The sequence below is a fragment of the Canis lupus genome, chromosome 17 (genome assembly GCF_011100685.1).
Source record: "Canis lupus familiaris isolate Mischka breed German Shepherd chromosome 17, alternate assembly UU_Cfam_GSD_1.0, whole genome shotgun sequence".
NCBI lineage: Eukaryota > Metazoa > Chordata > Mammalia > Carnivora > Canidae > Canis > Canis lupus.
Window position 1 is genome coordinate 30,378,589 of NC_049238.1, and position 21,900 is coordinate 30,400,488.

The window sequence follows — 21,900 nt, forward strand, 5'->3', positions numbered from 1 at the left end:
TTTTTAATGTTACATTTGGTGGTATTTGATTAGAAGTTCATAGACTATCCACTGTCTTTATCCTTTTCAGGTATGCAGTTTTGTGTGGCTATGTATCTGAGTTTGAGGGCTTACAAAACAAAATCAACTATGGACATCGCTTCAAGGTATTCCTTAAAATTAAAAATATTTTAATATAGCTGTATGTTCCCCTTAAAGATATAAATCAAGTTATTCAACAATTTAATCTCAAGGAATTTATCTTTTTTATTTAAATGAAGTGACAGTCTTTACATAGTACTGTGCAAAAAGAATAAAACTATTTGGGAGATTGAAGATAATTATTCTGGATCTTGAAAGAAGTCACATAGTAGATGAGTATTACTTTTTCAAAGATGGGGGATTAGTCTTTTGGTCATTAGCTCACCAACATCATAAACATGACTAGGACTAATTAGTTAACATTTCTTGCATATTGATTTGGTGGAAGGAATAGAATCCAATCTAAGGCTTAAACTTAACATGATAAGTGAATAAAATAAGTAATGTATGTGTACATCATTTATAATGTGCCTTTAGCTTTGATAACTCAATATAAATGGTCAGAATCTGTTTTCCAGCTCTCTAAAACCATTTAATAATGTCAGGGGAGTAGATTCCTCCACCACCTAGTTCTGCTATTCTTTCCTCCATTATATCCTAATCATTTGATATTTGCAAGCATGCTTCCATTACTAATAAGTATTAGCTAAGCAAGGCATGGGCAGACAAAAATGTCAGCCAGATATTTTCTATTTTCATAGACACATTTGGCTTTAAATTATCCATAGCTTAATTAAATCATAGTCAAAGTCTGGTTCTATTTGTGAGCAATCATTTTTGATAATTGAATTACTGGTAAGACTTACTTGTATTAATGATAGGGATTGAGGAGGAGGACCAAACAACACGTAAAGCCCCTTGAACTTACTAGGCACACTTCCATTCAACACTGCTTGAAATCTGAGAGATGATATTTATTTTGAATTTTCTTTCAGGAACATCTAGATAAAGCAATCCAATTTTTACCTGAAGAACCCTTTTTGTATTACCTCAAAGGAAGATACTGTTATACTGTGAGTTGAGTATTTTTATCTATAAGTCTTATTTAAATACACTATGATTATGTGATATATTTTCAGTGCCTTATTCTTTAAGTGTTTTACTTAGTGCCTACTATAAGGAAAATGGTAAAATCCATACATATTTTATGAGTTTATGATTGATTTCTTTCTGTACTGTGTTACTGTGTTTTCTGTATTGTGTTACATACAGTATATAATTTTTTCCCTTTACCATCTCTCTATTTCCCCTTGCAGCAATCACTTGTCTCCTTCGTGCTCTCAGGTGGTGACCAATCATCTACTTGCATGTGTCCTATATTGGCACATTACTGTTTGTTTTGTGAGAGGACTTTTTCATTTATCAGAGTATACTGAGCATAAATTACATGCCCACTGTTCTTGTCTTCAAAGAACTGAATTTAGAAAGGCACACGAAACCTATAGAAATAAATCAAGGCAGCTGGCAAGTGTAAAATCTGGTGTCTTAAATGATGTTAGTTTATAGAAAATTAACAGAATGTGAAAATCTATCTTAAGAGATGCATGAAAAAATTATGCTGAAGAGAAATGCTATTTCTGAATGCGAAAATTAGCATAAGCAAAAGAGGAAGTTTTTAATTGAGGTTTGAGGATTAGGAATGGAGAAGGAAGCTTTTTTACTAAACACCTGCTATGTAACAAATGTGCAGTTTATACTTTTTATTTCTTATGTCCTTTAACCCTTGAAACAGCTCTGTAAGCAATTTTTATTATGCCAGTTTTAAATATTAAGAATATGAATCTTCATTAAGGTAGGAAAATCCTCAGGCTTAAAAACCATTGACCCAACATCACATGAGTCTGGGGCTTGGATGTACATTATATTTGTTTAGATTTCTTTCTTAAAAAATGAAATCTGGAAAGACCACAACTACATGGAGGTTAAATAACATGCTACTAAACAATGAATGGATCAACCAAGAAATCAAAGAAGAAATAAAAAAAATACACAGGAACAAGTGAAAATGAAAACACAATGATCCAAAATCTTTGAGATGCAGCAAAAGTGATTCTAAGAGGGAAGTATATAGCGACTGAGGCCTACCTCAAGGAGCAAGAAAAATCTCAAACAACTTAATATTACACCTAAAGAACTAGAAAAAGAAGAACAAACAAAACCCACATCCAGGAGAAGGAAAGAAATAATAGAGATTAGAGCAGAAATAAATGATATAAAAACTAAACTAAAAAAAAAGAAAAAAATAGAACAGATCAGTGAAACCAGAAATGGTTCTTTGAACAGATCAATAAAATTGATAAACCTCAAACTCATCAAAAAAAAAAAAAAAAGAGGACTCAAATAAACAAAATCAGAAACAAAAGAGGAGAAATAACAACTGACACCACAGAAATACAAAGGATTATAAGAGAATATTATAAAAAAGTATATGCCAACAAACTGGACAATTTAGAAGAGATGGATAAATGCCTAGAAACATATAAACTACCCAAACTGAAAAAAGAAAAAATAGAAAATTTGGACAGACCAATTACCAGCAATGAAATTGAATCAGTAATCCAGAAACTTCTAACAAAAAAAAGTTTAGATGTATTCACAGGTGAATTCCATCATATATTTTTAAAAAGATTTTATTTATTTATTCATGAGATACACAGAGAAAGGGAGAGAGAGGCAGAGACACAGGCAGAGGGAGAAGCAGGCTCCGTGGAGGGAGCCCAACGCGGAACTCGATCCTGGGACTCCAGGACCACGCCCTGGGCCGAAGGCAGGCGCCAAACTGCTGAGCCACCCAGGGATCCCCTCCACCATATATTTAAAGAAGAGTTAATACCTATTCTTCTCAAACTTTTCTAAAAAGTAAAATAGGAAGGAAAACTTCCAAATTCATTCTAATAGGTCAGCATTATCCTGATTCCAAAACCAGTTATAGACAAGACAATAAAAAAGAGCTACAGACTAGTATCTCTGATGAACATAGATGCAAAAATCCTTGACAAAATATTAGCAAAACAAATCCAACAATACATTCAAAAAATCTTTGACCATGATCAATGGGATTTATTCCTGGAATGCAAGGTTGGTTCAGTATTTGCAAATCAATCAGCGTGGTACATCCTGTTATTAAGAGAAAAGATAAAAACCATATTATCAACTCAATAGATCCAGTAAAAGCATTTGAAAGAGTACATATACATTCTTTTTTTATATATAAAAGTATGAACACTTCACGAATTTGCATGTCATCCTTGCGCAGGGGGCTTGCTTACCTTCTCTGTATCATTCCAGTTTTAGTATATGTGCTGCCGAAGCAGGCACCATATCCATTCTTGATAAAACCCTCAACAAAGTTAGTTTAGAGAGAACATACATCAACATAACAAAGGCCTTATATGAAAAATCCACAGCTAATGTTATACTCAGTGGTGAAAAACTGAGAGATTTTTCCCCTAAGATCAAGAACAGGACAAGGATGTCCACTGTCATTACTTTTATTCAACTGGAAGTCCTAGCCACAGCAGTCAGACGAGAGAAGGAAATAAAAGGCTTCCAAATTGGTAAGGAAGAAGCAAAACTTTCACTATTCACAGATGAGATGATGTTATATACAGAAAACTCTAAGGACTCTGCCAAAAAATTACTAGAACTGATGAATGAATTCAGTAAGGTCACAGGATACAAAATCCTGTTGCATTTCTAAAATCCATTGTATCTCTAAAAAGAAGAGAGAGAAAGTAAGAAAACAATCCCATTTATAATTACAAAAATAATAAAATATCTAGGAATAAACTTAACCAAAGTGGTAAAAGACCTGTACTCTGAAAACTATAAAAAGTTGATGAAAGAAATTAAAGATGACCCAAAGAAATGAGAAGACATTCCATGCTTATGGATTGAAAGAACAAATATTGTCAAACTGTCTATACTACTTAAAGCATTCTATAGACTTAATTCAATTTCTATCAAAATACCAATAGCATTTTTCACAGAACTAGAATAAACAATCATAAAATTTGTATAGAACCACCTGAGTAGCCAAAGCATTCTTGAAAAATAAAAACAAAACTGGCAGTATCACAATTCCAGGTTTCAAGTTATATTACAAAGCTGTAGTGATCAAAACAGTATGATACTGGCACAAAAATAGACACAGATCAATAGAATAGAAATCCCAGAAGTAAACCCACAATTGCATAGTTAATTAATCTTTGACAAAGGAGAGAAGAATTTGCAATGGGAAAAAGTCTCTTCAACAAACAGTGTTGGGAAAACTGGACAGTTAAGTGCAGAAGAATGAAACTGGACCACATTCTTACATCATACACCAAAAAACAAAACAAAACAAAACCCTCAAAATGGACTAAAGACCTAAATGTGAGGCCTGAAACCATAAAAATTCCAGAAGGGAGTACAGACAGTAATTTCTCTGACATTGGCCATAACAACATCTTTCTAGATATATCTCCTGAGGCAAAGGAAACAGAAGCAAAAATAAACTATTGTATATACATTAAAATAAAAAGTGCACAGCAATGGAAACAGCCAACAAAACTAAAAAACAATCTCCTGAATGGGGAAGATATTTGCAAATGACATATCAGTAGTGCCCAAAAAACATAAAGAACTGATACAACTCAACACTCAAAAACAAATAATCCAGTTTAAAAATGGACAGAATGCATAAAGAGAAAATCTTCTTCCAAAGAAGAAGTACACAGGACCAACAGATACATTTGAAAAGATGCTCAGCATCACCAGGGAAACACAAATCAAAACCACATTGAAATATCACTTCTGATATTCTATCAGAATGGCTAACATCAAAAACACAAAAAATAACAAGTGTTGGTGAGGATGTAGAAAAATAGGTACCCTCATACACTATTGGTTGGAATGCAAATTAGTGCAGACACTGTGGAAGATAATGTGGAGGTTCCTCAAAAAATTAAAAAATAGAATCACCCTATGATCCAGTAATCACACTGCTGAGTACCCAAGGAATACAGAAACTTTAATTCAAAGGGATACATGTGCCCCATTGTTTATTTTAGCATTATTTTCAATAGCCAAATTATGAAAGCAACCAAAGTGTCCATCAATAAATGAATAGATAAAGAAGAAGTGGTATATTATACCATACAATGGAATATTATTCAGCCATAAAAAATGAAATCGTGCCATTTGCAGCAACATGAATGGATCTAGACTATAGTGCTAGGTGAAATAAGTCAGTCAGAGAAAGGCAGATACCATATGATTTCACTCATATGTGGAATTTAGAAAACAAAATAAATGAACAAGAGAACTAAAAAAGAGACAACCCAAAAAACAGAATCTTATCTATAGAGAACAAACAGATGGTTATCAGAGGTGAGGTGGGTGGGGGATTAAGGGGATAGATGAAGGGGATTATGAGTCCACTTATCTTGTAGAGCACTGAGTAATATATGGAATTGTTGAAGCACTATATTGTATCCCTGAAACAAATATAACTCTGTATGTTAATTATACTGGAATTAAAATGGGGGAGGGGAAGGAAGCAAAAAATAAATGATAATATGAAATTTAATTTTGGTGGTTATTGGTTAAAAAAATTTTCTTCTGGATTGTAAATATGTATACTGGGCCCTCACTCTATACTCCTTCTGGGTTGAGGATCCTTGTTCTATGTACATTTCTGAGATGCTGTGTTCTGGGTCAGGTTGATAACACAGAGTAATCAGGAAGGAACAAAGATGGGGTCTAGTAGCTCCTACATTTTGTGCAAAGAAATACTGGGTGGTTATCCCAGAATCTTGAATCACTTGAATAAACAGGATCAGCTTTATTTCCCATCCCTTTCTCTGATTGAACACAAATCTTATCATGAGTGTTTCAAATTGGTTTGGTAACCAGTGCTTTTAGAGCTCATATTTTGTTAGAACTATAAAAAAAAAAAAAGGTAGAATATTAATGCCATAAAGGTGATCTCTATCATATATGTTATTTAAGGATATTTATATATATACATATACGTACATACATCAAACATCTAACTGAGGAGAGATTATTTATTCAAAATGTACACAAATTCCTAAGAATGATGTTGCCTCTGTGTTTGCAGGTCTCCAAACTGAGCTGGATTGAGAAAAAAATGGCTGCTACTCTGTTTGGAAAAATACCATCCTCAACAGTGGAAGAAGCTTTGCAAAATTTCCTTAAGGTATACTTTGTCTATCCATTATTTTAGTATCAAACAGGCTGCTGCCTGTACCAGTCCCTCCTACCCCTCTCCGTGAATAGCTCTCTAATGGGAGCTGTGGTTGAACCCTAGTCTTAGCATATCCAAACTGCTTCCCAGAGCAGTAGCTATGCCCTGGGTCCTAGCTGCATGGCCCTTACTACCAAATCCAAGAGCAGCTCTCCAGGTCATGTGAGTATACGCAAAAGCATTTGTGATTATTAGACTTGTTCCCAAATACTACTAATTAGCCTACTAGAGAGCCAGTTTAATCTTGAAGAACTAGGGACACCTGGGTGGCTCAGCAGTTGAGCGTCTGCCTTCCGCTCACCAAGGTGTAATCCCGGAGTTCCGGGATCCAGTCCCACACTGGGCTCCCTGCAGGGAGCCTGCTCTCCCTCTGCCTATGTCTCTGCCTTCTCATGAATAAATAAGTAAAATCTTTTTAAAAAAATCTTGAAGAACTAAAAGGTGCCAGAAGGAAGAGTTATTATTTTAAAAGCCATCACATAAGTTGCAGATAGTCTTATGGAATATTCTTGGAGAATCAGACAAAACCAGTATTTTCATTCCTATCTTAAAATGTATAATTGCTATGCTAATAAAACTCTGAAGAGTTACATGTGTGTGTGCACATAATCAGCTTCCTCATGGGCTAATCCCTGTGTCTTTCTCAGGAAGCAATTATAGAATCTTATAGACCCTAAGATGTTTTTTTCTTTCCTGATCTACCTATTTCAGATTTGTAACAACAGACAGACAAAATCAGGCTCTAGACTGTGTTATCCAACATACTGTACATGCTCATATTTTTCTGTTGTATGTTAGGGATTGATCTTATAGAACTGAAAGGGAATTTAAAGAATATGTATTCTCAGATCGCAAATAGGTTTCATTTATACTTTCCATTACTGAGTGAATGGTTCGTGCCTACCTCCAGTGCTCTGTGGTAAAAATAAGTGTTCTGAGATCAAGTACGAGCCCAATGGAAAAGAATGCAGGGTATAAAAGCACAAGGGGTAGACATGTCTTAGTTTTTATTTAACGTGATCTTTTTTGTTTTATAAAAGGAAATCAGTACCTCAGGAACTTAATTTTTTTAGTGTTACACAGTGGCAGACCAAAGATATGAATGTAGTCTAAGATTATATCATTCCAATTTCTTCACCTTTTTTCCTACCCCTGAGAATTTGTTCTTTTATTTTACATTTTATAAGAATTTAAGATCATGGTATATTTAAGATAAATAGTTCAATAGAAGACGCTAAGCTAATTAGGAAAAATATCATTTGGACTTGAAACTCATTTATTCATATTATAAAGTTATAAGCAGGGGCTCAGGTTTTTAGGACATTGCACAGAAATTCTTAAGTTGCTAGTGTACCTGAAATACTACCCAGATAAATAAAAAATGATCAAAGGCCCAATAATGTAGAGGTAAGGATTACAACCTCTAGAACCAGACCACCTGGTTAAATCTCAGTTCTGCCCCTTTCCAGTTCATTGAACAAGTTTCTTAGCCCCCTCTCAATTTAATCAATAATATGGAGATAACAGTACCTGAGTCATATAGTGTGTTGTGAAGATTAAATAAGTAAACGCAAGGAAATTGCTTAGTACTCCACACCTAGTAAGAATTTTAACTCCATGAAATTGTCAACACCGTGGCAAACCATCTTGGGGACCTGACAATTCAGTCATGACTTAGATTCCATCTGAAAATGTGCTTCACGGTGTTTGCTAAGGAGTGAGAAGGCATCAGGAAAGCTTCTTCCTGCATCAGCTGCCACAGCTGAGGGTGCTGAGGAGTCCAGAGTGCTAAGGGTAAAGGCTGAAAGGATGTAAGAAAACTGGGAGGTGGAAGGTGAGAAAGAAACTTGTATCCCACACCCAAGGGGAGTCTGAAACCTGTGGTCCCAGCAGGAGGTCATGTTTTTGGAACCCAGACTGTAGGACTCCTGTCCCCAACTCAGTCCCTCCAAAGAGGGTTCACAGGGGCCAGGAATGTGTCCCCAGACCATCCAGCTCCGTTTTGTAGAGATCTGGAGCACTGGCTTTAGAAATCAGACAGTCTGAGACCTGAACCTTTTCCTATCTGTATGACCTGGCCATGTTTCTTTATTTCTCCTAGTCTTAAATTCTTCATCGATAAAGCAGACATAATAATACCTACTTTATATGGTTTTTGTGAAGATAAATAAATTAATACATAAAATTTTCTTAGCTCAGGGTCTAGCACATTAAGTACTCTAACTAAAAATAAATGTTAGCTGCTGTTATTATATAGCTCCTCCAACTGATGAAATCTGATCCTCCACAGCATCACAGCCACTAGGGAGGTGGTTTTTGGCCAAGAGTCATCTATGAATCCTCTGTGGGAATTTTCTCAAACTATAGCATGCTTTCCACCTCATCCAAAATTCTGGCATGATTCCCTCAGGCAGTGGTTCTCAAATTTGGCTATACACAAGAATCATCTGGAGAGCTTTAAAAAAGGCCAGTCCAGGCCACAACCCAGACTAATTATTTCAGAATCTTTGAATATATTAAGGTATAGTTTATATACAATAAAATGCACCCATTTGAAGTCTACAGATCATTGTAGTTTGACAAATTTATATACTTGAGTAACCACCACCATTTTAAGATATAGAACATTTCCATCACCCTTAAGAGTTATCTTTGCCCCTTTACTGTCAATTTCCCTCACTCCCCACCCCAGGCAACCACTGATCTGCTTTCTGTCACTATAGATTAGTTTAGCCTATTCTGAAATTTTATATAAATGGAATCATAGAGCTTGTACTTTGTGTATATCAGCTTCCTTTGTTCAACATGTTTTGAGATTCATTCATTTTATCAATGTATCAGTAGTTCCTTTTTACTGCCTAGTAATACTGCATTTTGTGTACATACCATGGTCTGCTTATGCATTTACGTTGGTAGGTAGGGTAAACATGTCAGTTGTGTCCAGTTTGGGGCTACCATGAATATAGCTCCTATGAACATTCATATACAAGCTTTTATGTAGATATGTTTTGAATTTTCTTTGGTAAGTGCCTGGGAATGGACTTGTTGGGTCATAAGGGAAGTATTTTTAAAACTTGATCTGTGTTTTTAAAGCTCTTCTTGTACAGTCTATGGCATGATTGACAGCCCAGGACCAGTACCTGAGTGTGTGTAGTAGGTAACAGGTGTGGCAATGTTGGGGGATTGGTGGCCCTGGTCTCCCCCACTCTTTGTAACATATGATCCCTGGATCTCCCTTAGTGGTTTTACCACCTGCAGAACCATCATCTGTGTCCTGATACAATGGAGGGCTGCTGCTTGAGGTTATGAGATCTTAAAATAATGCTAGTTTATTCAGTAATCTTTTTAAGCACATACTTAGTACCAGCGTGTCAAATGTAGGGGATACAGAAATGATCAACACAGCTCCTGCCTCCAGGGACTTGTATAGCCAAGACCAAGTAAACAACCACAATATTCTCTGCCCGGTGTTATTATAGAGTGTTCGAAGAGCCTAGCTAGAAACTGCTCCTTAACTAGAACATTCTACTGAGCAACACTACCTTCCTTGTTATTCGGGTAAGCCATTTGGTAAAAACTCAGACTCTGCTCCATTTTAGGAAGTTGGTATTGTTAGTAGCTTGTATATATTCCTTTGACTTTTTTTAAAAATCATGAGCACATAAGAGATGTTCTAATTTATAGTCCTTACAGATAATTAAACATAAGTGCTAAGGTATGTATCAGAATTAAAATGCCAACATTAAAAAAAATAAGCTGCTTATGCTCATATGTTGGAGCACATTTTCCAGACAGGATTTGGACAGAGCTGGACAACTATTAGACATAGAAGGTACAACTGAACAAAGTTTAATTGAGGTATTTCTTATTAGAGTGACTCAAGAAATGCACTTATTAGACTCAAAGAGTTGAGATGAAAGTAATGGGACAGGAGTGGAGCAGCAGAACCAGAATCCATCAGCACCATGGATGACTCTCCAGGCTTTTCAAAGCTCTGGCTAGGACTGGGCTTGACAATGTCTTTCATCTGTTGGCAGCCTTGTGATCTCACTAGCAAGTTCTTGGCCAGATCCATACACTGTTCATCTACTTGGTCCTAAAGAGTTATACCCAATGTGGTTCCCTAGTCCAAAAGACTTTGTCCTCCACCTCCTCTAGAATCCTTGCCTTTTGAATTTTATAGCCAGTAAATGTTCTTTACTAAAGATGTGCATTCCTTAGCACAGGAATGCCTAGTTCTTAGCTTCCCCTCCATCTTTAAGATGTATGTATCCTTTGACTCAGTGATTCAACTTCCAGAAATCTGTCCTACAGACATGATCACACATGTGCACAAGCATATAGGAACAAGTATGTTCATTGATCCTTATTAGTAACAGTAAAAAAAAAAATTCTAATAGAGAATGCTCAGTTTAATTATGGCATATGTGTAGTATGAAATGCAGCTCTTAGGAACAATGAGGTAGATTTGTGTATGCTAACAAAAAAATGTGTCTGTGATATGTTGTGGGAAAAAAGTTTTGGACCAATATGTAGAAATGTTCCCTTATTAATTTTTTTCAAAAGTGAATTTTTAAAAAATTTGTGTTTACTTGATAAAAGGTCTGGTAGGATGCATGTCAAACTGTTGCTACTGGTTACCCCTGGGGAATGAGATTGAAATTGAAGATGAAATTAGTACAAAGAAACTTCCACTTTTTAATTTTAAAAATGTCCATATTATTTGTATCTTGTAAAACAAGCCCATCTTTGTAAGTTTTTTAAAGAAACCTTCTCTTGGGTTCTGCATCTCTCTGGATTGAGTTCCAGGGTCAGATTGGGAGCTTATTTGCATAGGCCTTTACAACAGCAGAAGCTGACTCTGACCGAAGATTGACTTAGGTTAAGAAGTGCTTTCTAGTAGCAGTGCCAGATGCCTGAAAAAAAGTTCTTATTCACCAGAGATATAGAAAGGGAACTGGTGCATAAAAGTTTAGTAGATGAGGAGTAAAGTGCCAACATAATACCCACTTATTAAAATCTGCAAGTAGGTCTGCTACTTTGACTGGTTGTTTCACAAGTCTGTCTCTTCTTTCAAAATACTTGATGTGATGGACTTCAAATATGATTCAACTCATGAGATGTGTTGAAATCCTAAGAAATCAAGTACTAATGCAGTGGAGTGGAGGATGCTAGCCATGGGATACCAGTTATCCTCTACTCATTTCCTAAATAGATTGTGAATTGTATAGGACTTGTCCTGGGAGAGTGTATCACCAATTGTTTTTGTTTTTGAGAGGAATAGAAGAGAAAGGATAGGTTATACAAAGGAATCTCAAAATCTTAATGTATTGTGTCTCATTGTTTCATGAGCCCTATGAGCTGTATAACCTCAAAAGCTGTATTTCTATCTAAAAGATATTGAACTGATAAAATGATGCTAATGTAATCAACCTAAATTTTTAGGACAATTTGGTTAATATTTGATTTATTAAGATATATCATCTTTGCTGGTTGTTTCAATATTGGCTCGTTATTCTCTTTTCTGTTTTCTCTTAAAATCAGGTTGAAGAACTACACCCTGGTTTTTCTAAGTCCAATTACTTGTACTTGGCCAAGGTAAGAAAGACTACTGTTTTGGGTGCTTGGGTTTTTTTTTTTTTTTAAAAGATTTTATTTATTTAGAGAGTACGAGTAGGATGTAGGGCAGAGGGAGAGGGAGAGAGAGAATTTGAAGCAGACCCTTTACTGAGAAAGAAGCCCTATATGGGGCTCAATCCCACAACGCCAAGATCATGACCCAAACCAAAATCAAGAGTCCGAGGGCTTACCTACTGAGCCACCCAGGCGCCCCAGGAAGCCTGCTGTTTTGAGATCACTTTGAGTCCATTACATAAAGATGTGATTGTGTTTCATATTGACTATTTTTCATTTCTAGTGTTACATTGATCTTGAACAAGCAGATAACGCTGTGAAGTTTTGTAATTTGGCAGTGTTGCTTCCTTGTGTTACCAAAGAGGTAAGTCCCAACAGTGACAATGAGGGCTGTTATATTATTAGTACTTTTCTGGCTTCAAACATGAACAACTGGCTTAGATAAATCTGGATTTTCTTCCACACTAAAACGTGTTGTATTTAACACATCCTATGAGGTTCTTAAAGTTGCTGTAGGTAACCCTTTACCAGAAGACTCCCTGTATCTTTAAGGGACACACACATCATGGCCTAGCAGTTAAAACATCCTGATGTCTGTTTAATGTTAGACAGCAGGGAATAGGCCAACCCCACTGAGAACGAAGGAGGAAAGCCTAATTCTGGGAAGCCAATGATTAAACTGTGAGAGGCAACGGACAAGTAGGCTGCCCACCTTGGAGCAAGAGGACTGTCCACATGGCTGCCATCTTCAATCCCCAACTTCAACCCCACAGCAGAGTGTGACTATCTTCTACCATGAAGAAGATTTAAAATAATATATTAACATTGTGTTGGTCTTTGAAAACCTACCACTAATGAAGAAGAAACTATCATATTGCTTCTTGTCCTTTTGTTCACAAATTCAGGATTCTGGATGTGCTCTGTTTTAGGAATTTCAGAGTAAACACTCAGTGTTTACTCAGTGTTCCTATGAGCCATATATTGGTGGTGTGGGAACAAAAGAAAAATAGATGAATGTTTTCCTGCTCCCTTCTCATACCACCAAACGTTATCATCCTCTGAATCACATCTAAAAGAAATGCCCCAAGGGACACCTGGGTGGCTCAGTTGTTAAGTGTCTGACTCTTAATTTCAAAAGTATGTCTTGATCTCAGGGTTATGAGTTCAAGCCCCATGTTGGGCTCTGCACTGGGTGTGGAGCCTATGTTTAAAAAAAAAAAAAAAAAAGGAAAAAATGCCTCAGAAATAAGCATCCTTCTTCTTCTCTGTTGGAGCAACGGTGGCTTCACTATTTGTTGTGATCTTGAATATAAACATATAAGACATACCCACAGCCCTCTAGGAACTTACAGCCTAGAATATAAATTATATATCCAAATAACTATAGCTCAGGGTGGAAAGCCTAAAGTGCTAAGAGAGGTACAAGTAATTGGTTATGTAAATAGTGAATATGGAAATTATTTTCACCTAGAAAAGATCAAGTAGCATCAGAGGTGGGTTTTGAAGATATATGTGGAGCTGTGCGTGAAGCACATCTCAGGTCATGAACAAAGGCATAGAGGTGGAAAAGCAAAGATTTGTTCGCCTGGAGGGGAGGGGGTTTTCAGGACGGTCATGGGAAATAAGGATGACGGTGGTGGTGGGGGAGTGGAACAAGACCTGCCAGGAGCCTCAGGGTTCAGGAGTGCCCACGTCTGTACACAGGACTTATTAGGCGTCCATGGACCTTTCCAGCAACCACCTGTACAATGTCTTAGATGACTTCTGTGTTTGGGATTTCCTACAAGGTCGATCATCCTTCCAACTCAGATCCCTGAGTTGGTTTTGTTGGTCAGTACTGAGCACAACAGTGCAGGATCAGTAGTGGCACTTCTCCAGAAGATGCTTTATAGATTTGGGGGGCAGAAAATAGATTTTGTTCCTCTGGTTGCTTGCTTCATATGAGTGATGGGGACCCTACCATCTTTTCCACCTCTCCTGGAATGTCAGTTTAGGTTACATAAAGTCATTTTAAACTGAGTGCCTATGCGTTCTTATTAGAATTTGAGATTAGCGGATGAGCAGTGGGTGTTATACTATATGTTGGAAAATTGAATTTAAATTTTAAAAATGTAAAAAAAAGAATTTGAGATTAGAACACAGTATGATAATGAGGCATAACACCTGGTTTGACATGCAAATATTTGTGCATAAAATTTAGAGTGCTCACACAAGAGCTAAATATCAATGACCCCCAAGGTTTGGTCCTTGGTCCCTAAGTCTCTTCTCTCCTCTCACTCTTTCTCCTCCCTACCTCACAAGCCTGTTTTCTATGACTTCAAATGCTATCTACCTGCCAGGAGTCTTCATATTTGTATCTCTAGACCTCTCTTCTGAGCTCTGGACCTATTTATCCCACTTCCTATGTAACATCTCTACTTGGAGGTTTTGCAGACATCTCAAACTTAACTCATCATCAGGCCTTTAGATCTGCTTTTCTCCATCTTCCCATCTACTAATTGGCACATTCATTCATCAGTTGGGAATGCTGGGAATCATCCTAGATACTTCCTTTTCCCTCAGCCCTCAACCCAGACATCCACCCAGTCCCCAAGTTCTCAGAATTCCTCTTCTAAAACATGCCATGAGTCATCCAACTGCCCTCTTGCTCTACTCCACCACTCCAAGCAGGATACACCCAAGTTCACCCAAACTACATTGCCTCCCACTGGTCTCACAGCTTTCTTCCTCCCTCCTGGTCATCTTGGCTCTCAATAGCAGCCAAAGCAACAGATGAAACAAACCTCAGTATGTCGCTTTGCTGCTTCAGAGTCCGAAGTGTTTAGCATGTCCATCATGGCTCTGATGTATGTTCCCCGCTCTCCCCACCTCTGCACCCTGCTCTTCCCTGCCTTACACCTGTTGTTGCCTCCTCCTGTAATACCCTCCGCCCCCGCCCTGAGCCCTCCACTCCCTTTACTACCTTTATTGCTACTCACCCTTCTAGCCTCACCACAAATGTCATTTCTTTAGGAAAGACTTCCTTGACACTCCCAGGCAAGAAAGTACCTCGTACTTTTCTTTCATATTTTTTAGCAGGGTTGTGGTTGCATAGTCATTTGTCTGATTGTTCCATGAGAGTCACAGCTAGATGTGTTTCATTCACTCCTCTGTTCCCAGCACCAGTTGCCATGCCTGGCAGATCATAAGCATTCATTCATGGCAGGAAGAATCAGAAGACTAATACCCTGCAAATAAAAATATTAGTGCCAGTAGTGCTAATAAATAAGACTGATTATGAATGTAGCTAAGAGACCTGGGCACTGTGGAAATATTTATGTAATAAAACAGCAGTAGTGAATATTTTCCATGTTACTTTTTTTTTCCAGTGATGTTTCCATTTGTATATTCTAGGAGATTTTGTTTTGTTTTGTTTTAAGTAGTAAATGTCCTATCAGGAATATCTCAATTTCTTTTTTAATTAGAAACTAGGCTGAGGAGAGTTATCTGTAGTACCCCTTCTCTCTGTAAGCTTTTCCTGACTGAAATATATCCCGCTAGTGATTCTGCTGACCAGTCTATTCATACCCAAAATGCTTAGCAGAGCCACAAATTACGGTTGAACACCCCTTCTTGGCCCGGCCATCAGTGCTCTCTCCCTCAGGTGACCTCGCAGGACCTATAGGCTGCTTTCTCATGGCACTTGTAACCTCTTCCTGGCATTGGAGTCACTGGTAACATGTCCTCCATCCCTTCCAGGGAACTCTCATCACACTGCCCTTGATACTGGGAACATCAGCCCTTGGGCTCTAGGGCCCAGACTCATGCATGTGAGCAGCTCTGGATTCCCAGAACTTGAAATTGCGGTATTTTATTATTCATGTGGACTTTTCTTGACCCTAGGAAGGTAATCTCAGGTCCTGAGAAACATCCCGTTTTTAAAATAAAAGGGATCCTGTGTCTAAGGCAGTGTAAGAATGCTTGATGAGTGAAGTCATGACCACACCAGCAGCTTGGGAGTTGTTTTGCCTGGAGGAATGGTCCAAGTCATACTGACCTGGAGTATGCTGCAAAAGCTCCGCTCAAAAAGTACTATGTCATATCATGTTTTATGACAAGGGAGGTGCTAATCTGGTAAAGAAACAAACTGTTCTTAAATTTCTGTAATATTTGAAAGTGACATTAATTGCTCTTTTAAGGACTCTGAGAGTGCTCACAGTAAGGAATACTTCATCCTGCCTAGCAAGTTCTTGGAAGTTAATGTGTTGTTTAAAATCCTGGGCTGTATCTCCATGCTGTTACATAGATTAAGAATCATCCCTCTGAGTAGTAACCACTCTTAGTAATACAATTCCTGGTACATTTTAAAATAAATTAATAAGGCCACTAGAGGATGGACAGAGTTTTCCCACTCTCTGAACAGACATTTTCATGAGTTGCAGGCGGAGAGTGCTACTGTGTCTATACTCCTCTATTTCTACTCTTTGGGCTCTTATCTTTTACTGATTGACATTCTAAAATATTCATTGAGCTTTCTCCATATATAATGGCCTTGGTTGTATATTTTAAGTTGATCTTAAAAACACCTGAAAGCAGTTTCTTAGACCTCCTTTTAATAATTTTCTTAAAATAACTGATGACACAGCATCGGTTTGGAATCAGCCATTCTTAACATGTACCCTGTCTAATCAAATTGATGTTGATAATCATTCTCCAAATGCCAGGAGTATAACAACATAATATAAGTAAGTCTTTCTCTCTCCTACTTATCTGAAGTTTTTGGCAGAGAGTATTGACATATTTTCCCATATGTGCTTCTTTCCTGTGGTGTTTATAAATCTCTTTCTGGCACGATAGTTATTTGTGACATGTCTTCTGTCCCTTTCAGGGAGCTCTAAGCTCATCACACTGCACTTGATATTGAAAATGTCAGCCCGTGGGCTCTAGGGCCTAGATTCATGCATGTGAACAACTTTGTATTCCCAGAATCTGAAACTGCAGTGTTTTATGGAGAGAACGTGTGCTGTCTCAACAGAATGGTTTGGGTAGTTTGAATCTGGGGAAGAAAGGATAACCTGAACTCAAAACCATAACCCAAATCCTTAGAAGATGACATTTGCACAAAAATGGCCAATATACCGAGTGCTTGAAACATAATGAAGACCTCAGAATTAATCACATAGCTGTGCAGTTGACATGTTATGAAGGAAAAAACTTACATGCAGGAGAGTATCGCACCATATGGCTGTAACCAATGTGGCAAAAACTTTAATTGGAGATTATCACTCAAGGATCAGCATAGAATTCATATGCAGAAAAATGAATAGATGAATGGATATAGGCAGTTCTCTAGCAGGCTCTACTTTCCCTCAGATTTCACACTGGAGAGGAGGTCTTTGAATATAATGAGGTTGGGGAAAGAGCCATAGCTCCACTGACTTAGCCTGTGTTACTGGAGAGAAGCCTTACAAATGTAATGAATGTGGCAAACCCTTCAGCTGAAGAACTAACTTTTGTTTACATGAGAGAACTCACACAGGAGAAGAACCCTTGGCCTGTCATCAGTGTGGAAATGCCTCCAGGAACAACTCATCTGTTAAACAGCATGAGTGAATTCACACTGCAGAAAAACTATCCTAATGTCATCTGTGTGGTGAAGCCCTTAGCTGATGCTCTAACCTTAGCCATCATGAAAAATCCTATAAATGTAATGAGTGTAGAAGAGCCTTCAGCCTCAGCTTTAACCTTTATAGACACAAGAGTTTCCACAGGGGAGACACCCTACAGCCTTTAGCCAAACCTCAAACTTTGGAAGCAAAACAAGATGGGGAACAGCAAGTCTTTACGAGGAGGAGGAAGCCATTTGAGAAATACCAGATATGGGATCCCTGGGTGGCGCAGCGGTTTAGCGCCTGCCTTTGGCCCAGGGCATGATCCTGGAGACCCGGGATCGAATCCCACGTCGGGCTCCCGGTGCATGGAGCCTGCTTCTCCCTCTGCCTGTGTCTCTGCCTCTCTCTCTCTGTGTCTCTCATGAATAAATAAATAAAATCTTTAAAAAAAAAAAAAAAAAAAAAGAGAAATACCAGATAATTTATGTTAGAGCAGCAATTCAATGAAATAAACATGAGAAACTGTTTCCTCATAGAGCAACATTCCAGGACATGTAAGGATTCTTACTGAATAAAACACTCTTGGTATCACAAATGAAGGAAAGTCTTCAATGATCACACATACCTTCAAGTTCTCACACTGGGGAGTCCTTCAGGCTTCTAGTCAAAGTAGGAATGCCTTTATCTGCCATTTATGTAAGAAAACTCCTACTGGAGAACAAAATGATCAAGAACCCTTTAGAACACAATTTAGCAATTCAACCTATAATTTAGACTTTTGGCAAAGGGTGTGGCACTGAAGATCATGTCATGTAAAAAGGTAGAACTGTAATGCATTCTTGGAAATGTTGAATGCAGAATAGGTAAAATGTAATGGGCAGTAAGATAGTCCCTCCTCAGTAGATTAATAAAAGTTGTTGATAGAAAATCTAATACATTGGCATTTGTCTTCAATCATGAAATGTTATGCTGAGTAATCAGGCCATTTTCTCTTTGTTTCATCACTATTGAAAGTTGATTAGTTTCTATTTTTTATGCAGCTCTAAACAAATTTACAAAGACTTTGTTCAAACAGAAAACAACTTTTAATGTAATTGAAAAATGTAGAATACAAAATAATGTGTTCTAATGATTATATTAGTGTTGAAATATGTATCTACATGGCAAGGGTGAATGGAAACATGAACACATAAACACACGCTATGTGATTCAGATATTTCAGGATACTGATGTGGGTGGTGTACATGCCCTACTTATTTTTTTAAAATTTTTTTTACAGGCCCTACTTTATAAGACACTAAAAGCAAAGGCTTGGAATTGAGAAATATGCCTAAAAGCATTGAACCAAATGTACAATATGGCTGAAACATTGAGTACTAGAGGGAGAGAAGAGATGAGAGCCTTGTGTACCTTTTTCCTAAAGGCAGGGGAAAAGACCAAGGGGTATTTTTTTTTTTGAAAAATTCTAAAGATTATTTATTTGAGGGGGAGGAGGGAGCGAGAGAGAGAGGGAGAGCACACAATCAAGGGAGAGGAGCAGAGGGGGAGAGAGAAGCAGACTCCCGCTGAGCAGGGAGCCTGATGTGGGGTTCAATCCCAGGACCCCAAGATCATGACCTGAGCTGAAGGCAGATGTTTAACCTACTGACACAGGCGCCTCTCAATAAATGTCAAATGCAAAAGTGTAGAGGAGTTCCCTGTCATCTGAATTTATCGCCACTGTTTCCAACCTCCACTCTTGTTTTAAAGGAATAACAATACATGTGGAGTACTATAAAATATACTTGGTTTCTCATCTTAAATATAAACTACTTGATAAAGTCAGTAATGAAATGCGTATTTGCTAGTCTGGATCTTGCAGTGGAATCTCACATTTCTTCAAGCTCTCCTAGTAGGGTTAGGACTTCTTGCACATGATACAGTTGAAGAAGAAAATAGTGTTACCATTAACACACTAGTAAGATCCAGCATGTCAGCCTACAGGGAAGGCTCTCTTTTTCCTGTATCCCACCACTCCAAACCTGGTAGAGGAAGAGCCTAGAAATAGCTCTCCACATTATATGTGTTCTCAGAGATCTGAATCATGCCTGGTTCTAAGAAATATGTAATTTCTTTTTAATGGTCCTTTAGAATGTATCACCTCACTCCACCAAAAATTGTTTCCAAGTACCCAGAGTAGCAGGATTAATGTGTGAAATTTCATTATGTATTTGTATTTTTTTATAGGATAAAGATGCACAGAAAGAAGTGAAAAAAATAAGCACTTCCTTGAAGAGGTAAATAAAAGAACTTACTCTTCAACAAATCAGATGTGGTCTACTAAAATTCAAACTAATCCAAGTTGTGTTTTTTTATTATCCTTTTTTCTTTTTTGATGTAAGGATGATGTGCTCAGATTTGAAGGTAAAATCACATTTCTTCAGAATGCATTCCACAAGTAGACAAAACTAATCATGTTATTTGAAGAAATCAACTTCCCGTAATGTCAGTAGAAAATTATCTTTAAACATGTATGATTATATTTTTCCTATCAATAAACATAGTCTTCAGAATATTTCTTTAAATAAAATATTTAAATCAATTCAATAAAATGACCCCTAGCGATTCTTTTATTTCTGCTTCAGTGGAGACTTTTTAAAACAAAATTTCATTACTACGTATGAAAAATGGGAAAAATAGGCAAAGGTCATGAACAAGTCATTGATAGAAGAAGAAAAACAAAAGAGTAAATATATTGTAACTAGTACTCAGAAATGAGAATAAAATTACAGTAGGATACTGATTTGTCATCAAATTAGCAAGAATTTTTTTTTCTTTCAAGAAATGTTCAGTGCTAATAATGATGCCATGACTTGAAACATTCTCCACCACAGCTGGCAGAAGGGTATTTTGACACAAATATTTGGTAAAATGTATCCTGAGCCTTAAAAATGTATTAACTCTTTAATCTTGTAAGGTGATTTCAATGAAATAGCTCTAAAGAGAAAGAGTATAATTATTTATGCACAAATGTTTATAACAGCATTATTTATTTTAGCAAAACACTATGTGGAACAATAGAAAAGCAGTTTACCATATTAAAATATAAATAATTACAACAGGGTATTATTTTGACATTGAAAAAATTCCAAAAATTGTGAAATGCACAAAGCATGTTAAGTGCAAGTACAAGGCAAAATAGTGTATACAAAACATCTCAACTATATGAAAATATTTGCAGAAAAACATCTATTGGAAAGATACTAATCTGGTAGCAGTTCATATTTCTGTGGAGTTAGGTTTTATTTCTTGTATCTCCCATTTTTTTCACTACCAAAATAACACTTTAATTATCCATTGTAATGGATAATTAAATTTTTTAAAATTTTATTTGAATTCAATTAATGAACATATAATGTATTATTGGTTTCAGAGGTAGAGATCAATGACTCATCAGTCTTATAATACCCAGTGCTCCTTACATCACGTGCCCTCCTTAACAGCTATCACCCAGTTATCCCATCCCCCCACCTCTCTCTCCCCAGCAACCCTCAGTTTGTTTCCTATGATGGTTTGTCTCACTCTCTGATTAATAAACTAAAAGGATTTTTTCATTGAACTTAACTAGCAATGATCTATAAAGATTCCTCACTACACTTTAACCAACCTCATCCTGGAAATCAGATCAAAACTTGAATTTCCTGTTTTCTATCCCAAATACAGGGGCACACACATACATTGATACACTCAAAATTTCAAGCCCTGACCTAGAGATGGCATTTAATCAAACTAAGCTAATTCCTCCCTCTGGTCGTTTACAATGACCCATCAAGGTACCCGAATCAGTTTAACTGCTTCTGGCCCAAACTCTTGACAACAGGTCTAATGTTGACCCTACTGGCTAGAAGGACAGGAGTCTGGCAGGTCTTTGCACAGATACATAGTGTCCACAAGGCTATAGATGCCTCTGGTTTTCTCTAAACAGCTAAAAGAATGGGCCAGTTGAGGCAGGTGATTGTCACTACCAGCAAAAGACAAAATCAGCCATGTTGTGGGAGCAGCTCATCCCAGCAAAGAGCAATGCAAAGACTTCTGCCGGGAATTATGAGGACCATCTAATCCATCTCTGTTTAAACAAAATTCCTGTTTGGTCCCTGTAGTCAATATGTCTTCAGCAGACAGACTGATGTCCCTGGGTTGAGTGATCCAGTTTTTGGATAAGGACATGCCCCATTGGGAGTGTAACATTCCTGAAAGTTACTTGACTCTTTAAAGCATTAGGAATTCCTGACACACTTGACAATTTCTTCAGTAGGATGTTAGCAGAGGAAATCTCCCTCCTCCTCATGGTTATACTGGATCCCC

General features: G+C 37.3%; 1 protein-coding gene and 1 non-coding gene across 9 annotated transcripts in view; one reads left to right on the plus strand and one right to left on the minus strand.

Moving 5' to 3' along the window:
- The window catches only part of RMDN2 (regulator of microtubule dynamics 2), a 66,965-nt gene extending 46,831 nt beyond the window's left edge, over positions 1-20,134 (plus strand). For 6 of the 8 annotated variants that reach the window (XM_038561293.1, XM_038561294.1, XM_038561295.1 and 3 more), the window contains 7 exons: positions 71-146; positions 1,017-1,094; positions 6,185-6,283; positions 11,876-11,929; positions 12,249-12,329; positions 19,783-19,832; positions 19,938-20,108. In XM_038561293.1, the coding sequence (XP_038417221.1) occupies positions 71-146; positions 1,017-1,094; positions 6,185-6,283; positions 11,876-11,929; positions 12,249-12,329; positions 19,783-19,832; positions 19,938-20,007 (508 nt within the window). In that variant the 3' untranslated portion in view covers positions 20,008-20,108. Of the gene's footprint in view, positions 1-70; positions 147-1,016; positions 1,095-6,184; positions 6,311-11,875; positions 11,930-12,248; positions 12,330-19,782; positions 19,833-19,937 lie in introns of those variants that run through there. The other 2 variants (XM_038561288.1, XM_038561291.1) reach the window with 2 other exon arrangements.
- Positions 3,293-3,399, minus strand: LOC119864059. Its single transcript, XR_005372847.1, has one exon. It is a non-coding gene; the product is annotated as a U6 spliceosomal RNA (small nuclear RNA).
- Positions 20,135-21,900: the final 1,766 nt, after the last annotated feature.